General features: G+C 42.5%; 3 protein-coding genes across 4 annotated transcripts in view; 2 read left to right on the top strand and 1 right to left on the bottom strand.

Moving 5' to 3' along the window:
- The window catches only part of PBRM1 (polybromo 1), a gene marked incomplete at its 5' end in the record, with an annotated part of 62,035 nt that extends 53,838 nt beyond the window's left edge, over positions 1-8,197 (top strand). Inside the window, 4 exons of the mRNA XM_082487691.1 lie at positions 3,478-3,633; positions 6,075-6,145; positions 7,384-7,600; positions 7,938-8,197. Coding sequence (XP_082343817.1) covers positions 3,478-3,633; positions 6,075-6,145; positions 7,384-7,600; positions 7,938-8,110 — 617 coding nt within the window. The 3' untranslated portion in view covers positions 8,111-8,197. The remainder of the gene's footprint in view (positions 1-3,477; positions 3,634-6,074; positions 6,146-7,383; positions 7,601-7,937) is intronic.
- Positions 8,198-14,437: 6,240 nt separating this feature from the next.
- UQCC5 (ubiquinol-cytochrome c reductase complex assembly factor 5) lies at positions 14,438-16,999 on the bottom strand. Its single transcript, XM_082487674.1, has 3 exons — positions 16,905-16,999; positions 16,391-16,561; positions 14,438-14,803 (listed from the first exon to the last, which is right to left on the bottom strand). Exons 2-3 carry the CDS (start codon positions 16,539-16,541, stop codon positions 14,736-14,738), a joined length of 219 nt encoding a protein of 72 aa, XP_082343800.1. The 5' UTR covers positions 16,542-16,561; positions 16,905-16,999; the 3' UTR covers positions 14,438-14,735.
- A 291-nt stretch (positions 17,000-17,290) lies between these two features.
- The window catches only part of NT5DC2 (5'-nucleotidase domain containing 2), a 28,737-nt gene continuing 23,753 nt past the window's right edge, over positions 17,291-22,274 (top strand). For both annotated transcript variants that reach the window (XM_082487656.1, XM_082487655.1), the window contains exon 1: positions 17,291-17,616. In XM_082487656.1, coding sequence (XP_082343782.1) covers positions 17,349-17,616 — 268 coding nt within the window. In that variant the 5' untranslated portion in view covers positions 17,291-17,348. The remainder of the gene's footprint in view (positions 17,617-22,274) is intronic.

Raw genomic sequence — 22,274 nt, 5'->3', positions numbered from 1 at the left:
AGTAGGAGGCAAATTATTTTTTTTTGGTTTTGCTGTTGTCAGGAAGGTGAGAGGCAAACAGAATCCAAACCAGATTTTAAATCCAGGCAAAAGCTTCCAGAATTGCTGATTAGGCACTGGTTAGCAGAGCAGACTCGGATCTAGAGCCATTGCAGGAACAAATACAAAATGCCAACATATTGCTGGTTTTATCAGGTGATTTTCAGAATCAAACTGAGCTTGGAGAACTCTTCCACGAGGTCCCTGTTGCTGGGTGTTGTGCTCGTTGCCAGTCATAATCTGACTTGAGTTCATAGGGAGTATGCTCTGCGTAAGTATTTTCAGGATCAGATCTGAAGACAATGTAGTCCACTACTGGTGAGAAAATGAATTAGATATGACCTGATAGGTTGTTTTCCTTCCCCCGTTTCTAATTAAAATAATTAGATTACTTCAGTCAAGGTCAAAATAGTGCCAAGTAGGTAAAAATGAGTATTTGGAGGGGTTTTGTTTTGAGTTTTGGTTTTTTTTTTTAACTTCCCCTAAGGCATTCCAATTATTCCATTTATTCTTTTGTCATTTTTCTTTTTCTTTCCCGTCTCACAGGCTGTGGCCATATTTAGAGCTGACAGCCTGAAGCGTTTTTCATCTTGGTCTCTAAATCCCTTTTCAGTACATAGGCTGCACCGATGTTTAAACCGAAGGCACATTCTTAATTTTGTTCCTGGTTTCCAGATTACAAAGCATTTGTTTACGCTGAGTTGCATTTTTCTTCTGTTTTTTTCACTTTGGTCTTGGTGATTTTCCTCTGAACTGTTTGCAGTTGGTATGTGTTTGTGTGTGTGTGTGTGTGTGTGCGCGTACACCTATCTGTGCATATATTAAGAAAAAAAAAAAAGGGGGAGCTCTCCACTGCTGATCTTTTTTGTGAGTAACTTACTTCAGTCTAGAATATGTAGAAATGCCATCCTTTGTGGTTGTATTTTCTTGGTTTGGTTCTTGGATTTTTTGGCAGAGTCACTTTTCCAATTTTTTGGAGGTAGGCGTTGATGGGCAGTAAAACTTATTACTACACTATCTTAAAACTTCTCCAAAAATGTGCATTCTGCAAACTACACATGCTAACTTACTTCCTGCGGCAGCCTCCTCAAAATACAAACCCTGTATTTAATACCATCATCTTATTCAAGCGGTTAAGCATTCAAGTCTCTCACTTTGGCATTATGAAATACTTCCTTAAAGTAGGTGATCGAGTGGATCTTTTTAAACTCCTTCTACTTTTGTGGCCCATTCTACAAACAGTCTTTCATCTTTTAGTTTCCACAAGTCTTACTTAGACGTGTCTTATTCTGTTGAGACCTCTTTCACATCCTTCTCCATTATTTGGTTGCTTTTTTCTACTTCAGAGAATTTCTCCGTCAAAGAAGTTCATAGAACTTCTTTATGGCCCACAGGTCCGAGAAATCTGGATACCTTCTGAGATGCATTTCTCTTAGTGCACAGCGCTCCGGTTTCTTGTGAATTTAGGCATTACAAAAGTTTATGTAATCTTACATTGTTGTAGTAAAAAAGGGGAGAAGTAGTAATTTGAAAGACCTCATAAATCACAGCTGTGGAACCTAAAAATAGTTTGCTCATGTTTACTATTTTAAAATCAAAGCGGTGACTTATACATGGGGTATGGAAGTGGCTGCTCTTATAATCTTGTGATGAGCTGCAAGAACTGATTTCTTATGGAGATTTGATGACAACTTTATTAATCCGGCCAGTTGTTGAGTGAGTAGTTCATTTGGAAATGTAGAAATGAGCTTTCATGATTGATAAATATGGGTTTGTTCCACTGGAGGTTTTTGGTTTTTTGTTTTGTTTGTTTTAAAGCTTCAGAAGCATATGCAAATGCATTGAAGAGTTGAATGGAGCTTGTGGTGCGCTGGAAGTACCAGGCAGCAGCTACAGTGAAAGCTCTTTATTCTGGGGAGGCTTTTGTTGTTCTTCTTCTTCTTTTGCTTTTTCCATTACAAATAAGGATTTCTCTATGTTAATAAGGAGGTACAGATGAGCTTCCAGATACTTGAAATAGGTACCTAAGACCTATTTGAATAGTGTCAATCTAGGTGTTCTGTCGAAAACGAAGGTTTGAGGGAGATCAGTTCCTTATTTTCTCGTTGTTGGCTCCATGTAAAGCTGTTGGAATTTCAAGTTTCTCACCTTCGTAACTCTTCCTGAGGAAGTGACAAATTTAGCTTGTATTTTGGAGCTGCTCGATCTGTTTCAATCCTGAGCTCGTGACAGCTGTGTGTTCAGTCAGAGCTGGTGGGAGTTTTCAGTCAGTCTTAATCCAGAAATCCCTGTTCTGAAAGTTTCTTTTATGAGTTACTGGGAGTGTGGCAAAGACTCAGTAGATGGTTTCTTGGAACAGACTGTAGAAACCCCAGCAATTTTGTTTTTCTAAACTTACCTCCTCTCTCTAGACCTGCTTCTGTCCTCTATCATCTTTTCATTGTCTTTCAACACCTTTCCTTAGTTACCTGACAATGCATCCGTCTTAATTAAAAAGCCTAGAAAAGAGGTGAGGGACAAGCAAGTTACATTCCAGGACCTAAAAAACATAGTGCCGTTATATTGTGTAGCTTCACCTCATGGATAGCAACAAACCTGAGCCAAAACCAGAATGAGCTCTAAATTGTCTTCCCTTACATGCAGAAAACTAAAGTTACGAGCAGCAGCAGCACAATACCGTCTTCGTCATATCATTGATTTGCCTATAAAACACCTTGAAAACATTGTTAATGAAATTCTGTAAGGGCCTGTAGGTGCTCCTTGTAAATCTTTTTACTTTGGTCTAGTGCCGTGAGCGTAACTCACTGCAGCTCAGCACATCCAGTGCTGTCAGGTTTAAAATTTGAGTTACTTCCTTAGTTTATACTGGAGATGGTTTAATAAAAATCACCCCTGTCACTGCTGTTAGTTATAAGTATGCGAATGTTTGGGGGCTTTTGTGTGTTAATTTTGAATATGCACTGCACAAAAATGTATAGGTTTTGATTTTTGTTCCAGTTGGGTTTGGTCTCTGAGGTAGCCCACACGGCAGGGCTGTACACGGAGCTTGTGTAGTTAGTGTTGTGTTCGGGGTCTGTATGCAGATGGCAGAGCTTTAAGCTGTATTAAAATCGCTTGCGTTAGTAACATTTAATCGTGGCTGAATTTATTCCTTGTGTTAACATATCAGAATATTCAGTATTTATTACCCCATGAGAAACATACAAATACACTAAATACTAATTCATCAAAAGTATGGTGTTTCATATTTATAACTTTTTATTTTTAATTTTTGTTCATTTCTTGCAAGATACTAATTGTAGTATCGTCTTGCTGTACTAAAGGTGCTTTTTTTTGGTTTGGTTTTGTTTTTTTTTTTTTGTGGATAGTGCATGTCTTACTGTGTAGATCATATTGCATGTTATTGATGCATGTTTGAAATTTGTTGTGTCCTTCAAGGCATGATAAGTGGCTATCCACCGGTGCTGCCACCTTTGCAGGGCCCAGTTGATGGCATTGTTAGCATGGGCAGCATGCAGCCACTTCACCCAGGGGTGCCCCCACCCCACCAACTTCCGCCAGGTATGCCAGGCATCCCAGGCATCCCACCACCCGGTAAGAATGTCATCCTCATTCGCTCCTTATTTCATTTTCATGTACTTGCCGTTTAACCAGTTGTTACAGAAATTACCTGCACCTTGTTTTGGTCATAGCTTTTGTTTCTGAACATTGCAGGTTTGTTTAGCTGCAGCTCACACCGTGCGCTGCTGAATATATGGGGTAGATGCAAAATGTTGACAGAACAGTGTGTGACAGAACAGTAAACCAGCAGAGAAAGGTTACTGGAGAAACATGACTACTGCTCCAGCAGTAGTTCTGCTCCAGCCAAAAGACCTGGCAATTGTGCTTGAGTTTATCAGAGGTCTGAAAAGCTGAAATCAGCCTGTTCATATCATTATTATGTCATTTCAACAGCATCCTTCCACTCCTCCTTTTCTTATTTAAAGGGGGCTTATAAATGACATACGTTGCTCTCGTTCCTTACCGAACTCTTTTTTGGTATGTTAAACGTTTATCGGTAGTCAGACTGTGCTTAAATGCACCTGGTCATGTAAGATGCCTTGGCCACTGGGGCACTGACATGTGTTGTTATAAAACAGTGTTCAAATTAAACCTTGTTGATAGAACAGTAACTGAAAACATTTGGGGGCAATGTGACCTCAGTATACTATCGTGGCCAAATTTTGAATTGATTTTTGAGAGCATATCTGCTACACGTTTGCTATTTTTTTGCCACAGTTTTGATGAAAAATGAGGCTGAATGAAACATAAACATTTTTCCTGTGGCAATGCCATTAGCGCGTGCCCGTTATGGGGAAAAATGTTCATCCGTCTGCTCATTCTTTCCACTTTTACCTCTGGTAACTCCTGTGCCTGTTTAAAAGATGTGCATCCCGTATGTTCAGCAGTTAACAAGCTGTGGACAGAAGTGATCTCGTTTGCCTCCCCCTACCCCACTTGCAACTGTGTTTATCAGAAGCACTGTTAAGACTTTTATCTGTATGTAAATTATTTTGGGTTGGGTGGGTGGGTTGTTTTTTTTTTTTTTTTTAAAAAACCATCAGTATTAGGTGTGCAGCTTGCAGCTTCGCTGGTGTGTAAGATTCACCATAATGTCACGTAGAGGGAGTAGGAAAAGAGCTGTGTGTCTGCGAGCCTGTCTCCGACTCACCAAGGCAGTGACATTTAGCGCACACATCAGCCAATGCAAACGTTTGGGAGGTGAATCCAGGACAATGCATTTCTTTGAAGAGTTTTTCCCACTGGAGAAGTGGGCTGCATGTATGGTGTTCAAAACTGAGAGGATATGGATTAGGGAAAAAGTAATGCCTGGGAATGGAGGACCACACGTGAAGAGTGGTGCTAAATTGGGCGGGGTGGGCTAAGGGTGAAGCCATGCTCTGATCCTGGACAGGTGAGGGTGCCCTCCTCCAGACCTCTTCGCTTTGGACCAAAAAAAATCCGTACCATATTCCACAACTTGTATTATCAACGTTTTTCCCAACTTCTGACTTGCTGTTAGTACAGATACATTTAAAATGTGGGCTGTGATCAAGTGGAAAATGCATTCAAAATACACTTTAGTGTGCAAAATGCAGTGGCGCATCTTTTGATCACTGATACAGAAATCTGCATGCAAATTAAACCCTCAGGAAGAGCAGTTATTTGCAGCTTTTTCCAATGAATGAATATGAGAAGTGGCATAAACAGAAAGAAAAGCAGCAGCACGCATAACTTTCATTTTTTTCAGACCAAAGCATCTGTATGTAAAATATCAGGAACTGCGTGACTCATTTAGCTTTGTAAATTTTTGTATGTAAGACTTAACATGGGTGTTTTCTGCTGCACTCTGTGCAATAGGGAAAAGCCTTAATATGTTTGAGAAAAACTAACAGGTTTTATTTTTTTGACATTTGTTTCAAATGTTCATCGGTCTCATATAAGACTATTTAAGCTTAACCTGCAAGTTGTGTTTTATATTAGTGAGATCTAACGCAATTTTTGCAATGGCTTGGATTTCCTCCTGCTGTGAATATATTTTATAAAACTGAGCACAAGGAAATGTTAAATGTTGTTAAAGCAAATCAGCATTTCCTTTCTTAAAGGATTCCAGGAAGATCCTGTCAAGCCAAAGGTGTATATTATAAACGGAAAGATTTAGTCAGACAATCACTAAGTAACGTGAAAAAAAAAAAAGTAACAGAAAACCAAAAATTATTCACTTTGCATTTCTTTAATTAAGTTAATTCAACAGGCCACATATCAATGTTTGGTAGTTGTCATGTTGGCTTTTTTCTTTTTTTTTTTTTTTTTTCCATTCAGAAACTTCTAAAGTGCTTTTTTATTGGGGGAGAGGGGGATATTTGAATGACGTACATCTGCTTAAAATAACTGTAAGCAACGATACCAAAGTATAAATTCTTACTATAAAAGACCAAAGAGGTGTTTGTTACCACTCTGAAATAAGACTAATTATTTTATATTTTGGAATATAGGTGTTATAGGCCAAAATGTGTCCCCCATGGTAGGCACTCCAGCACCCGGAGCAAGTCCTTTTGGACAGCAGGTGAGTCATTTTTGCATTATTTATGAGGCCCTAAGGCTCTGAATTAGCATTTAAATTAGCATTTAAACAACATCTCAGTTAAGACGTGTAAGGTTGCACATAGCCTTCCCAGGGAGAACATAAACCAAATGTACACTGATGTATTTAGAACCAGTTAATATCTTATACTCAGAGCAAGATATTTCTTGGTTGAATTGTTATTAGACTAATTAGATTCTGCCCAGTGGGATAACTTCGGTGGTATAAGCAAGACCGTGTTTTGTTTTCCTTCTACTAAACTAAGACGGTCATTTCAACACAGTGTTAAACTGCTGATAATTTAGGTTTTGCATGCTTTGGTGATGCAGAGACGATGCTGTCCACTTTTTCAGCCGTTGATGAGCGTTTGCTCCAATATTTCACAAACTGACAAAGCAGATGTTCATCAGCAGTCCAGAATTTGTGAGTTTGGATAACAATGATGATCAGATGTTCCTTCTCAGTGATTAATACAGATGAAGCGTTCAGCACATTTCCAATTTTATTGACTAGATTTTTGCATCATGAAACATGATTTTGGCTAGAGAGTGTACAGAAAAACAGGAGTTGAGTGGGAAAGCAGTATGTTATGACATTGAGTTATTCCAGACCACAGGATATTTATGCTGAGAGTTCTCAGTACTGCTACTTAATCACAATGGTGGGAATTCTGTGTGGCTCTGATTTTTTTTTTTTTTGTGTGTGTGTGTGTGTGTGTGTGACTGTGATTTTTGCCTGACAGTGATAAGCGTTTATTCTGTGGAAGTATCCCAGTCATCCAAGGATCAGGGTCAATTGGGATTAGATGTTTTAGGGATAAACCTTGCACTTCACAAACCACACAGTTTATGATCAAATTAGAGAAAACATGAAATAAAAAGGAGGCAAAAGGAGTAATTAAGGACAGAGTAATAGGAGCAATAGGACAGAGGAGAAATGGTGATAGTAATCAGAATATGTTTGCACAGATTAGAAATATGAGCAATGTTGTCTGTTAAATATGAATATGGTTTGTTTGCACTTCCTCTCTCTGTGCATCTCGGTGACCACAACAGATAGCCCTGGCGGAAGTGGGTGTCTTCCAGCAAAAATTTCCTTATGCCTTTGCTCATAACCTGTTTTGAAGCACCACTGTATGAGGATGACCTGGTGCACAGATGGGAAGCGGCTTCCCTGCAGTTCCCCCAAATGTGATCTCTCCATCGCTTCTGTCATTGCAGATAGGAATCCTTGGCCCGCCGGGACAGCAGGCACCCCCTCCGTATCCCGGCCAGAGCCCAGCAAGTCAGCCAGTTATGCAGCAGCCCACAACTCCCATGTTTGTCTCCCCTCCACCAAAGACACAGAGGCTTCTTCATTCTGAAGCCTATCTGAAATATATTGAGGGGCTTAGTGCTGAATCAAATAGTATTAGCAAATGGGACCAGACCCTTGCAGGTAAGGCTTTTGATCACAGAGTGGGATGTTTCCAGACAGAACGCACTTTTCTGTAACCATTAATATTTTTCACTTTTATAGAAAATGCTAAATAAATCTGCTGCTTACTTAATAAAATGTACACGTGCAAGTAATTGTTAAAAACAAATCAACAGACTGGAAATATATATGTTATCAGCAGACTAATTCCATTGACGTTGTATAAATCTAAGAATCAATTGTATGGGCTTAAATATAGGGGTAGAACTTGTCCTGTAGAATTATATTTGCCTTTTTCAAAAAAATTATTGTGAATATCAAAGCCGGTAGATAATTGGACCATTTCTTGACCTTCCAGCACGAAGACGAGATGTCCACTTATCAAAAGAACAGGAGAGCCGACTCCCTTCGCACTGGTTGAAAAGTAAAGGGGCTCATACCACAATGGCCGATGCATTATGGCGTCTGCGAGACTTGATGCTACGAGACACCCTTAACATCCGTCAGGCATACAACATAGAAAATGTTTAGTTGCATAATTGCTTCTTTCTTTGATACCAACATATAAGGAGTTTTGTGGAACAATAGCTGTTTTAGTTACCGGGTGGGGAGAGATAACCGACAATAATTTGTATTGCATTTTACTGTACATTGCAAGACCATTTTTATATAAGGACACTTTTAATAAGCATATTTCACTTTTTGTTATATTAAGTTGACTTTATCAAATACACGGATTTTTGCATATGTTTCCTTTGTTTGAAAGGCGATTTCATAATTGGTTAAGTGTAGTCAAGGATTCATCTTTCTTATACTTTATTGCTGAGAATCTGATGCCATTGTTTTTATATAAAATAAGAAAAAAGAAAACAAAGTATTTACAGATTGGTACAGTGGAATGTGAAATTAGTCATAGTTTACATCTTAGACGAATGTGTGTATATGTGTTTGTGTGTGCTAGCCACTTCCAGCAGAAATCTCGCTTGGATGTGAACAGGGAGGATCTCTTAAAAGCAGCTCGAGGTAAGATGTGCGTTGACGCTAGGGAAGAATGACATTTCAGGTCAACACCAAGGCAGCTGAGTGGGTCACAGCAATCATGGAAGTGCTAAGGTGGACGGGACAAGGGTGTCTTGACCACTAACGTTGTCCAGTCCTGTCCAGTTATTTAATTGTGTAGCCAAGGCCATTGTGATGCTAAGTCAGTAACAGAATACATGTGCGGGCATATCCTTAGACGGTGAAATGCTTCATCTGCCATGACCTGCTCTGGGGGTTCTGCGATGTCCCTAAAAACGAGCAGTGGGAAGGGGAAGCTTCCTCCCTAAGCAATTCTGTCTGCATGTGGGAGAGGCGTGTAGAACTTCAAACCAGTTCAGGTCTTGGAAGGTAAGTTAGAGGAGAAGGAAAGTTGAGTTCTTTTGGTAGTGAAGTAACGTGATGTTTCTAAATTCACATATATTCTGTTAATGATTGCGCATTGTAAGATGTTTTTATATGCTTTCTTTAAGTGTATTGATTCACCTTAATGAAAGTTTTGCAATGCAAAATTTGAGAGAAATTTGAAACTTAAATTAACTTCAAAGTAAAATACTACTGTATGGTATGTGAAAGTTCAGCATACCTAGTACGTTGGAGAAATAGAGTACTTTCATTGCAGCCTTCAGAGGGTTTGAGGCTTTTTTTTTTTTTTAGCTAATTAAGGTAGGTATAGACTTCTTGCCAAATTTCAAGGTTGTGACTGCCTTCTGCTAAAGACTTACCTGTCCTTGTAACTAACCAACCTTTTGAACTGCAAAGTTATTTGTTTAAAGGTAAACCCTTTCATGTATTTAATTTTCAAAAAAATAATTAATACTTTTGGATTGCATTCAGTAACTGGCAAAGCTATATTAATTTGAAAAAACTGTTGGCATGAACATGATCACTGCAACTCAGTCCAAAAGAATGGATTTACTGATACACTTCATCTTACTGCTACAGATGTTCATCATGTGGAAATGTTTTTTAAAGTCTAATAGTAAGAACATTTTTATTTGAGTATATTTGGCAAAAGGTTAAATATTTTTCTCGAAATACTGGGTATCTTGGGTTCTGTTTTACTGATATAATTGATGAGGGAAGTGACACGTGCAAGTATAAACTGTTATTTAATTTTATTGGCTAATTCCTCTCCCTCTCCTGTTGAAATCCTCCAGTCATTGCACAGAAAACCATGTAATTACAAACAGGCACTTAAGGACAGTTTAGGTCAGATGTGCAATGGATGTGAAGAAAACAGAGCTAAGCAACGTATAGGGAAATTTCAATTTTGATCTCTACAAGTAGCACACCTGTGGTACAGAAATTCTTTACCGGCCTTTGTAAATGACCAAGTTTATTTAATAAAGTAGAAACTGAATAGTCTTAGACCACCCCCTTATAAACAGTATCATCTTAAAATGTGTTTAAATTACCATAGGCTTTGCAATTTTTAGCCACAAAGATGGGACATTGAAGCGAATCAGGCAGCAAATCCTAGTTTTTGAGTATTGGGAACTATCATGGATTGTACTAATACACCACCAGATTCTCCTGCTTCTCAGCATTAACAAAAATTACACCAAAGAACCTGGGATGGATTTTAGTTAAGTTATTGTTTTATTTATTTTCTTTTGAGGACTGGATGGGACTCCTTTGGAGCCTGTATAACTCAGATGTTTAATTTATCTGAAGGTCAGTGACAAGCAGACTCGCAGCACTGGCTCTCTCCGGCCCGAGCAGCTGAAGCCCTACTTTTACTGCTCTTTCTGGCCCAGGAGCAAGAGATTGGAAGTGCAAACAAAACCTGGGTCCTCCCTCAAGGCAGTGCAGAGCACTACCACTAAGCCACTGGGCTGGCCCTAATCAATTATTTTAAGCTTTGTTTATTTATTTCAAAATCATGTCTCTCTACATTGGAGGCATTTCAGTTGATTGCAAGAAAATTTAGGATATAATGGCTACAGTCTAGAATTCAAAACCAGCAAAAGAATCTGTTTTCTGACTCTGGTTTAAAAAAAGAAAAAGACATGTTCTGTCTGTCTTTCTCTCTCTTTGTGGGTGTTTGAACCCCTCGTTTGTTTTCCACTGCCGTTCATTGTACTGGCATAAACAAAACTTTCATATTAAAATAAAAGTATGTATGGGAAATGGTTGGCTTCTGTGAGAGTGGAAAAGAGATTAATCTAGGACCGGTATTTTCATAAACCAGTTGGAAATGACTAATAATTATTTGTTCTCTTCCTCAGTCCTTCCCTTCCATGAGAAAATTTACTGTTTGTGTAAAAATTCAAAACGTTGATGTTAGTGACTTTTTTTTTCAGCGTATGTTTTTGGACCTGGTTAATCCATGCTTGGCTTTTCATTAGATCTTGTACTCCTGAAGGTTAAGCTGCAAACCAGGTTTATAACATGTATGTACCATCACTTTGTTTACCTGAGTCTTTTTAATTTGAATAAAAATAGTTTGCAAAGTGTTTTGGATTAACCAGGTTTGAGTGTCCCATCAAGACTTCTGTTAGGATTTTATTTCAAGTAATTCTGGCCGTTGCTGATCTAGATTTTACCAAGTCCTTGGTATGTACGTGATTGTGTGTGGGTAAAGAATCCTTTTTATATTGTCCTGTATATTGCAAGACATGCTCAGAACAGTGATGCTGAAAAATATGGTTGAAAATTGAGCTATAAGGAGCATGAACAGTAAACCTTGAAAAATATGTGATGCAATGGAAACAAGCTCAGTGGAGAGGACAAGATTCAGTCAGTCCCAGTTGCCCCCGTATTAATTGCTTTGAAAATAAACAGCAAGCCTTAATTTCATACTGGAAGCTAACCTGGTTCAGGACTCTCTTTTATGTAGCTGTACAATAAAGGAAATTAGAACAGTAATATGGAAAAAAGCATCTTTTACACAATAAAATTAAAATCCAGAATATAAGTTTTCTTTAGTACCGCAGATGGCAAGGAAAATTAAGTGGTATCAAGCTCTTGAGTCTCAAGGTGCCTCTGGCATACAGTTTACAAAGAGCTATTCAAACAACCAGAACAGATAGCATTATATTTAATTAACATGCATTCGTGTCTCAGACCCCGGGGATAAACGCTGCCTGTCATGCAGGCTGCCAGCTTTACAGAACTCCACCTTCCTACAATTTGACAGTGGATGGTGCAGTTACACAGAAGAGACTAATTCTAATCATCCTCCACATCTTGTTTGCTCGGTCTGAGATACTGAAAATCATCCATAGATGAGAGATCAGTCCTTCCTAGACCAAGAGGGATCAGAAATCCAGTGCAAAAGTCAGGCCCTGTGGATTACCATCTGTTAAAGGAAGCAGCAGGAGAGACATGAAAAGAAAGGGAGACGAATGCACTGAAGTGCACAGCAGAACCAGTAACTTGCGTGGCTCAGTCCAGGTTAAGCAAAGCACGACGAAAGCCTTGGACAAAAACAGTGAAGGACGGTTGATCCTTCATGAAGTCTGTGCAACTGTCTGCAGGGAGTGCCCAAATTCACATTCCATTGGATGATTTTGGGGAGGACTATAATTAATCCTCATGCTTGCTGCCAAGTATCAACATCCAATAACAACTTAAGGAAATTCCTTAGCACCAGTCATCCCACCCGTGCCTGTTGCAGATTTTTTTTGCGCCTCTCTTGGAAGGAGCTGGGGCTGGCCACAACCAGAGCGCAGCTACAGTTTTGTATCTGTGTATGAAGTCCAAAGTGAAAGCTCACCTCCACTGAAGGTAATAAAAGTTTTGCTACAGGGAAGAATTCACCAGTACGTAACAGATGACTACTTCTTCCTTTTGCTACTCTTGAAAAGCTGGGACAAAACTCTGCTGCACCCCTGTGCCAGGGAGGAGTACAGGCTAGGCACATACACGCTTCCGTTACCAGAACTTATTTTCAGTACTTCCCTGGCTCACCACAGGTCTTTAAGCAGGCAGCATCCTTGACTGCACAGCAGCAGGAAAACGATCAACAAACAGATCCATTCTTTCCACAAAATCATTCTGAATCGGCAGTGAAATCGTCCCCTCTCTAATGCTGCAGTGGTGAGCAGTATCACTCCTACATAAGTATCAACTGTTTGCAGATGACTATTTACTGCTGCTGCATTACCGAGTTGAAATTTTCCATGCTCGATATGTATATTGGCCTGACTTCTACAATTTGGATGGCTTTCAGCAGAAATGCTTTGCTAATTCTCAGAATGTCGTGCTGCAAAGTGAACACATGAGGCTGCTGCTCCTAGATGCTGAGCTGCGTTCTGGGCTGACACCACATGAACTCCCTGAAGAAGGAACAGACGTGCTCAACCCCAGAACTGGCAGGGCTCAGCAGCGCTTAAAACGAAGGCCGTGTTCCTGGCTTGCTTCTGCAGTGCACAACAGCAGCAGCGGTACGTTCCCAGTGCTGGCCTGAGCTCCAAGCCGAAGGAGAGTTCTTGCTTCTGCCCCATTGCCCACTACCATAGTAGACGGATCGGGGGAAGGTGGAAGACAGGAGGGAAATGGGGTGATGAGAGTCAGAAAGAAGACGGGAAAGAAGAACTAGGAGTCAGCTAGGTCAGGAAGACCAGTGACACAGAACTCCCTGACACCAGACTTCTCGTGAGCAACTGCAGCCTGTCTCACTTTCTGTTTACCTAGCTGGAGCCACCCAAGATATCATCCAGACATGCCTGGGACTCTCACCCGCAAATGGGAAACAGTGCTGCAAAATAAGCAAGAGCTCTGAAATGAAAAAATAGACCTTCACTTACTGATATCTGAAACACTCTGCTACTATTACAGGAGTGCTGAAGGGAAGCCACGGGCAGTTTTCACACCAGGCTCCTGAGTATGGAGAAGTAATAAGGGCACAGGGCTCTTTCTAAAATAAAGATACGTAAGAAAAAATTATTTGTTCTATGGAAACCAAGCACAAGAGTTGCAAAAGACTCAAGAAGTAAAGGCAGATGGAGCTAAAGCTCCAAAATTTTCGAAATCTGGCTTTTTATTAATGCTTTATTCTTTAATGTATTGCTACAGTCAGGATTTACTTCAGTGCAATGATCTGATCACCATAACATCCTCAAAACAGCCACTGTCTCTTCAGCTGATGAAAACTTACTTCTGAGGAAAAAGGCCGTAGGAGTTAGCACAGGAACACATATAAGTATATGAATCTCCTCAGGTTTGTTTTTAGGCTGATCTTAGAAATTCTTATTTGTGGAACCCTCAGCATATACACATACCATAAGAAATAAACCAATTGCATAAATATACGATCCTCACTGATTATACTGCACCAGTCACCCTAATACAGTCACTGACATGCTCCCACGTGCCTGAGAACCATTGTCCCTCCGTTGGGGAGTAAAAGCTATCCCGGATAGCAGTTCACTCCGTTTTCCTTCTCTGGGGAGACAATTCTTGCAAACAGAATTCAGGTTTGCCAAGACTGCCGTTGCACATTCCTCTAAACTTGTGCCTGTTACCAGGTACATGCATCAGACTTTTTTTCCCTTGGAGCCCTCAGCTCAAAGCATTGTTAGAGTAGCAACAATGGGTATTACAGCACTTGTAGGCAGTGGAGCCTGAATGCACGGATGACTTTCCAAACAGTGTGGGCTGAGTAAACATTGAACAGGCAGTCTGTCCTCTTTTTATCTAGTTAAAATTATGCCACACTGGAAAGAAAACAAATCCAATTCCAGAGCAGTTTCTATCAGTACAAAGGAAACGAACTAAAAATTACTGTTTCCATTGTGCTGAGATACTATGTATGAAATATGTAACACTTCTTTCACAAGAATGGTGTCTCATCAAGCAAAGAGGTCACCAGACTCTTGTTTACTCAGTTTAGTTTATTTAAAAGTACTAAACAAACATCAAATAATTGGCAGAGGCCTAAACACAATGAACTTTTCACTACTATATTTGACTTAAATAAAAAATATTAAAGATATGAAGTAGATGGAAAAATAAAACTGCCAAAACCGTCTGAGAGTCTATTACACAAATTTGTGGATTACAGTTCATCTTGCAAAGACAAAAATTTTCCCCTACCATCAATGTGGCAGTAATGCTTCTTTGGTATTAATAGAGTCGAAGCATTGAGGACCTTCCCCTTGAAATATTTCAGCTAAAATTCATTTTTTTCCATCCTTGCCTCGTACTGTCTTTCAGATCGTTTCCTACGGTAAACGTCATCTGCCAAAAAAAAATTTTATGTTAGCATTTTCCAAGTGCAAGATAGTATTAAATGTATGAAGCCTGTCATTTTTTAAACTTTTCAATCCAGTTTTCTTTTGCAGACACTGACTGACATGCAACTGAAAATTCAAGCCAACACAAATCTTTATTACCACTTAAAAATAGCTCATGTTCTCTCTCCCATCCAGGCTAAAGTTCTTCCCATCAGTCCTGATGAAATGTTTTTATAGGAAAATTATCTCTATCACAGAGTCATTTCTGATCTACTTTCCCATGAGGGTAATTAAAAACACAAATGCCCAAACTGGCTGAAGCCAAAGGGAAATGAAATTATAGGCACAAAGTCAATGCCTGAGGACTGCTTCAGTATTTTAGCTTTTTTTTTTTTTAAACGCAGGAATATAGCCACCTTCACAGTCTTCCTAGTTGTTCTTCGTGCCTCCCCTCACCCCAATCACCCCTAAATATCATCACCAAAAAAAAAATCTTTTACTGACAAAAAAAGAGAGGTTATCAGTCTTGTACATTATCACTTTGCATGGATTATGGAGCAATAATAAGGCTAAATGCACAATTATTACTGTAGTACAGTATCCTTTAGGCATAGCAGTGGGGTTTTTTGGCAGGAAAGCAAGTCTTGAGCTGAAATATAACTGCTGCTACACAGATGTGCTTTAACTTCTAACCTGACTTTATTACTATACAGGTACGCCTCCAAAATATTAAACTGAAAAAACACAACAAACCCAAGCCTTCAGAAGTGAGCAAAGAAGCAGTTTTGTTTGCAGTGAGTTTGTCAGCTATGGAAATTGTATCAACCTGTTTTATTCTGCAGGAGAGTCAACTAGATTTCCCATGAAAATGAGAGTATTCTCAAATAACATACAATAGAGCTGATCCTTTTTCAGAAGTACACAAAAATTTCTAGCAAAGTTTAGAATCATAGAATGTCTGGGTTGGAAGGGACCTTCTAGTTGGAAGGAATCATCTAGTTCCACACTCACTTTCCACTAGACCAGGTTGCTCGAAGCCCCCTCCAACCTGGCCTTGAACACCTCCAGGGATTTCTTTAAGGGAAAATGCTTTCATTTCTAGTAACTGAGTGCCATTAGCTAAGTTCTCACAACTCATACTCCTTACTCTCGTACTTCTTTTTCAATTAAAAAAGTCACGTTTCAGATGAACCCACACCTACACTTAAATTCTGATAACCCTGGTGAGTCTTCTTCAACGTGAAAAAAAAATAATTTAGTATTCTAAACCCAGGTTTTTTTGTTCGTTTCTGCCCAGTGCCTTGTGCTAGGGAGGCAGAACCTGGAGCGTCACACCCCGCGCTACAGGGCGAAGTAGCTGACTTGCTGATTATCTTTAAAATCTTTCAGCTGAGGACCCCCCCCACCAGACCCTGCTAACAACTTCTTGTTGAGGGAAACCGCCTCCGTTGCGTTCACCGCTAGCAGGAGCTGTGGCACCCGGTACCTGATCAGACCTGGGGGTACTGGGGGCGGGGGGGGGGGGCAGCGGTGACTCAGCAGGCAGCGGGCCTCCCCGTGCCCCCCCCGCCGGGGGTCAGCCCTCACTCACAGAAGGTCTCCTTGCCGATGCGGACGTTGATCATGAACCACTCCATCGCTCCCCCGAGGAGGAAGAAGAAGGGCAGGAACCTGTAAACGCCGAAGCGCTGCTTCCCAGGCACCAGCTGCAAGAGGCGCTTCACCCTCTTGCTCACCAGCATGACCGGAGCGGGATCGGCGCCTTCAACGGTTCGCCCATGAAGAAGAAAACAGGGGGAGGCGTCTGAGGGGCGGAACGGGACGGACAACGGCCCCCAACGCCTGGCGGTCAAGCCGCCAGCGGCGGGCCAAGCCCGCTGTGGGAGAGCCCCGGGCGTGGGGCCGCAGCCCCCCATTTTCCCCGTTACGCTGGCGGAAGCGGGGAGGGCGAGAAGCGGGTCGCCCAGGCCCAGCTTCGCCCCCCGCGGCCATGACGGCCCCTCAGCCCCACCGCCCCCTCCTCCTCCTTTCCCCCGGCCCGGGGGACGCGCAGCCAATCAGCGCAGCGCCCGGCGCGCGCGACCCCGCGCCGCGCACCCCCTCACCTCCAGCGCGGGCACCCGAGCCCTGGAAGCAGGCGAACGGAAGGACGTGGTCGGTATCCACGTGACCCCGCTCGGGGCGGCTCGCCTCACCTGATTGGCCGGGGCGGGGCCGGGGGCGGGGCTGCAGTGAGGGACCACCGCTCCCTCCCCCACCCCCCCACTGCCGCCCCCCGCCTAAGGGGCCGGAGCGCGACCCCCGAAGCCCGCCCGGGTCCCCGCCGCCCTCCGCCGCCCCCCGCGCTTCCCGGTAGGCGGCCGCTGAGCGCCGCCCCCGCGGCCCCCTCTCGTCGAGGTGTGGCCTGGCCCGGCCCCCTCACACCCGGCGGCGGGGATTGGCCGCCCGGCGGGTGCCGCCGCGGGCCGGGGCCAGAGCGGCGGGGAGCGAAGCGGAGGCAGCTCCGGGCGTGTGCGGGCTGCCCAGAGGCTGCAGCGTCCGACGGCACCATGGCGGCGCTGAGGAAGGGCAGCGGCGCAGCCCCCCGGCTCCTCGCCGTGGCCGTCTCCTGCCAGAGCTGCCGCCCCAAAGCCAGCCAGTGCCCCGGGGACGGCGGCCACGGGCAGCCCAGGGACCACCACCCGGCGGCCCCCGGCAGAGCCCGCCGCGGCGCCGATCCCGTCCCCGCCGCGGGCAGCCAGCCCCTCCCGGCCGAGGGAGCCGACACCAAGACCTATTTGTGGGCCAGGTACCACGAGATGAAAAAGCTGGTCTACGGTAAGGGCCGCCTCCGGGCGCTGGGACTGCCACGTCCCGCCGGGCTTGGGCTTTTTGGTTTGGGGTTTTGTTTTTTTTTTTTTCCACTCCTTTGGTTTTTTTTCTTTCTCTCTTTGCATCTTGGTGCCTTTCCCCCCTCCGCAGAACTGGGAATGTGCCTATCGCTGTGCAGCTGCCGGGGTTAGAAGCCTTCTCCCTGGCAGTGCCATCTGCACGCCTCCATCGCCCGCGGCCCTCGGAGCCAGTTTTGTTTCTGGTGAAATCTGGCCCTGGTCTTCCTCTCCCCATCCTGGGCTTCCCTCTGTGAACACCCCGCGGCTGCTCTCAGCGTTTCAGGACACGTAGAGTATATGGGGTTCTGCACAACTGCCCCCCCTAACGTGGATATCGTTATGGCGAATGGTCTAAATGAAGGGCTTGTTGCATTTTTCTCTAATTTGCCATTGGTTGGCATACAGAAAGGTGATTTAGACTAGAGCAAATAGACAGTTGTGTTGACTGATGTGGTGAGGTGTCCAGGGTCCAACTTGTAACTCGCCATTGGCACAAGGCTGAGCGTGGAGAAGACTGATGCTACAGCTGCTAGGATGTCCTGATCCTGAGCTCAGTTTCAGTTACAGATGTGAAACATATTTTACGCACGAGTGCATGCATGCATGTTTTTGCTCCTCTGATCAAAAAGTTACCTGGCTCTGTCAGGAACGTTGACATAGGAACGTTGACGTTTTGCTAAGCAAGGAGAAGACTCATGCCACTCACCAAATCTGTCCATGTGTAAAGCAGGATTGTGGTCTTTCTGGCAGCAGCAGATCTTCACTGTATTAAACTCTCCTAAAAATGTGAAAGAATAGCTTTCATGGCATAAAGGCAGGGAAATTTTTCCTGATGGCTTCTTGATTCTTGGAATGCTGAAGGTAAGCACGGTAGAGAGCTAGGAAGTGTGACTGTGTGTCTGCTGTTAAATAGCTCTCCCTCAGCTTTTGTTTATCTAAGGGTCTGGAGAAGGACAGCCGGCAGCCATAGGCATCTGGAAGAACCGTTTCACTGTTCTGAGACTAGCAAGTTCTGTCATTCCTTCCTCCCCCACCTTCCAGTATACGAGATTTGACATAAAATCTGGAGTCCTTCATGATGCACAAATGTAAAGGAATTGGGTGCTGATCCGCTGAGTGCTCAGCTCACTGCATTCCAGCTTTTGCAGGATGTGAGCTCTTTTGTCTGAGCCGCTGAAGGCAGTACGGGGTGCTGACACGGGACAGTAGGTTTGTGTTAAATTCCTGCTCCAAGACTGAGTTGTGGTTTTAGCCCCACTGCTTGAAAGAAATTCCAACTTGCAAGACTTGTAATGGTGATTGGACCTTAATATCCTCAACAGCATTTTTTTTCCATAATGGTATTGAAATGGAAAATGAACGTATGTTAATAGGCTCTGTCATGGTCTCTTGGGAAAATACTCACTTTACTATGTGACAGATTGTGAAGTTTGTATTCACGTAGTTACACTTTGTTGGGAGGCAAGAGATACAGTTGTTACTGACATGGAGAAGTACTCAACAGGACTAAATGCAAAATGAAGTTAGGTGAAGTAGCCCATGTGTTACAGAGCAGACTCTTTACAAACCCTCAGGTAACTATTAGACATGATAAATAAGAAGGCCCTTGTTTGTTTAAAGAATAGCTCCCCAAACCAAAATTTCAAGACTGTGCTGTTATTCAAGTCTTGTCAAGAAAAGGCATAAACAAAGTTGGTTCAAGTTGGTTTTAATTGTTGCTTTGACGACTAAACTGAGTTGTGCAAAATATAGCATCAGTCTGTTCCTTTGTTCTTGATTTCTAACTCTGATGTAAAAGTGAATGTCTGTGATTGGGTTATGGATTTGCAAACATCGTCACATCTCAATACTCATCGACATTGAGTTTGAGAAGACTCCTGTGGTGCCACCTTCTCCCTCCTTCTCTGAAACTCCACCTTTGCGGAGTCCTTTGTCCTATGTTGTCAGTTATTGCTGTTGGTTTTGGAGAGAGATACTTCTAGGAGAAGTTATTATGTATGTATTTTCAAAACAGCTCTTGCTTAGGACTTGATTTATAGAGCAATGTTGCATTTTGCATAGAGGGGTTTCCAGTGATAAATGCTGACTGAGTTGGACAGGGCAGGATGTGTAGGGTGAGAACTTCTGTGCAGTAAAGTTCAGTGGTGGTACTGGTTTGGTGGCCAGATCCCAGGCACCAGAAATTCTCAACTTTGTGGAAACACATCTGTGTTCAGCCAGGCTTGAGTGTGGTGATACAAAGAGCATTTCATTACCTGTAAGAATTTGAGGCTACTACTTCTACTTAATGTGGATTTTTTTTCCTGTGCCAAAAGGAAAAGTATAATAGCATTTGTCAGAGTGTTGGTGTTGAGCAAGACTTGCTGTATTTTGGTTTGATGCCATCTTAAGTGTCAAGCAAGGCTGGCCGATATGCTCTCTCAGTAAGCAGTGTCTGAAGTTTTGTGCTTTGGGAAACATCCAATCCTGAAACTCAAGGGAACTGACTAGCAATTGAGGATTTGGCTGTAAATAAGTGTGTATGTTTTTTCCTGGATTTTTCAAACTTGTAAACATGGCTACAATAAATCAGCTTTCCTAAGGACCCTTTAAAATAACTGTTACCTTCTTGCCTCTGCATGACAAGCTTGAGCATGGTTAAATGTGAGAACTACTGCAGTTTGCAGATAACAAGAACCTGGTTAGGCATTGATAATACTGAGGATGTAGCTCAGAGGTAGTCCTTTGCTCTTTTTAGTTTGTGTGGATCAAGAGATACCTTTGCATCTAAGTAATGCAAGATGCAGTCAGCAACATGTGCCCATCGTGTTTGGAAATGGGAGAGAAGGTGACACCCCTGTGTGATCATTGCATTGGTGATTCCAGTGTGGTGCACAGGTGGCTTTTGCAATCCAGCACATTTTGATTCTGCTTGTGTTGCTAATCTCGAGTAGGCACAAGGATTTAAGGGCCTCACTCTTTACCGAACTGGGAAGTGAGTATAGTGCTATGGTAATAAATGCCCTGCAAATTGCTTAGGGAGTGGGCACCTTTCGCGAGTTGTGGCATCTACAGATTGAACTGGGACTGAAAATGGCAGTTAGTGGTCAGAACTGGAAGTGTGACCAGTTATGTTAACTTCCAAATTCTGCTTTCCTAAATATGAAGGTGTTTTCTTGTCAAGAACTGTTAGACCAGCATTTGTCTAGTGCCTTTGTGTCTATAAAAATATGTCATTTTGGAATGAAATGGTATTTTTTAATATTGCTTTTGGTTTGTGTCGATTTCATTGGTGAGATATCCCAAAATATTGAGGCATAATGGCATAAATTCAAGACTATGCTCCAGAATAATTTTCAGCAGTCTTTTAATATGGTTTCTCTGTCATTTAATGCTTTTTGAGTAATATTTCCCTCTCCCTGCCGCCGTGTTAGAGGCATCTACTTCGGCTGGTTAGAGTGCTTTGCAGGAATTGCTGTGAAATGGTACAAAACACTTCAAAAGGAGAAAGAGGTGCTCGGAAGGGAGGAAAAACTGGCAGTTTGTCTTTAGAAAGCAAGTCAGTGTGAGCAAAGGGAACTTTTTGATTCATGAAGAACATGGAGGATGGTTTCCGTCCGCTTTTCAGTATCGCTTTTTTCCTCTCTAGTCTTATAAAGAAGTTAGCACAGATGTCTGCTGTGTTGGATCTCTGGGAGTACACAGGGTGTGAGATATGGGTGTGAGCTGCCTTTTTTATGTATTATTCTTCACTAACATGCTGCATCTGAGGCTGAGAGCAAAGAAGCATTTCCCACGTGATGCTGTTGGTACCCCCGGGAGTTCAGAAAAGCACAGGGTGTGCTTGGCATCTCCCGACCAGAGTGTTTTTCACATGAGAAGGGGCCATATGGTCTCTTGGCCTCTCTAACCGTTGCTCACAGTTAATTACCTGGTTTTGCTTCCATCTCTGCTGTCATGTTGGGGATTGAGTGTTATTGCTTTCTAACAATGTGGGCTATTGCTTGGGAAGAGGCACTTGTGCTATCACGAAGATTTCCAATTTAAGCAGCTGTTCAGGGGCTTATAGTAATAAAATGAAGGAAACGAAGTATGTTTACCTTGCATTTACACACAGGTGTAAAAAATGCATGTGATCAAACACGCTTTCTTGTGCTCTGCCTTTGTTGCTGAGTTTCATCATATGCCATGGATATGCAGACACTTCCCTTGAAACCATCAGATTTGCAAACCGGAGCAAATTGTGCAAGTATGCAGATTCCAGGGGTTTGTGTCTATTGCAAGAGCTGTTTTTTCCCCACTGTCCTCAAATGTACGCACGCCGCTTCTCCCTTAGATCATACTTCCTGGCTGAAGTGCTGAGTAGACAGTGACTAACTGTAATATTGTCTCCCTTCCAGTTAGGACCCACATGGAAAGATTAGTTGGGATTATAATTATTTTTAAATAACCAAAACTGGTTTTAATTTTGTTCTGGATTTGTTGGTTTTTTTCTTTCTGTAATTTATCATATCTGTCCTGCAATCTATTTCGGTGTCTTGGCAGAGAAAAAGCAAGAGCTATCGTTCTTGAAAAATGGCATCTTCATGGGCTTCTGGAGGGTGTCATGAATTTGTTTTGATTTGA

The sequence above is a fragment of the Vanellus vanellus genome (genome assembly GCF_965231255.1).
Source record: "Vanellus vanellus genome assembly, chromosome: 9".
Taxonomy (NCBI): Eukaryota; Metazoa; Chordata; class Aves; order Charadriiformes; family Charadriidae; genus Vanellus; species Vanellus vanellus.
The sequence above is the reverse complement of the archived record's forward strand: the minus strand, read 5'-3'. Positions and strand labels throughout refer to the sequence as shown.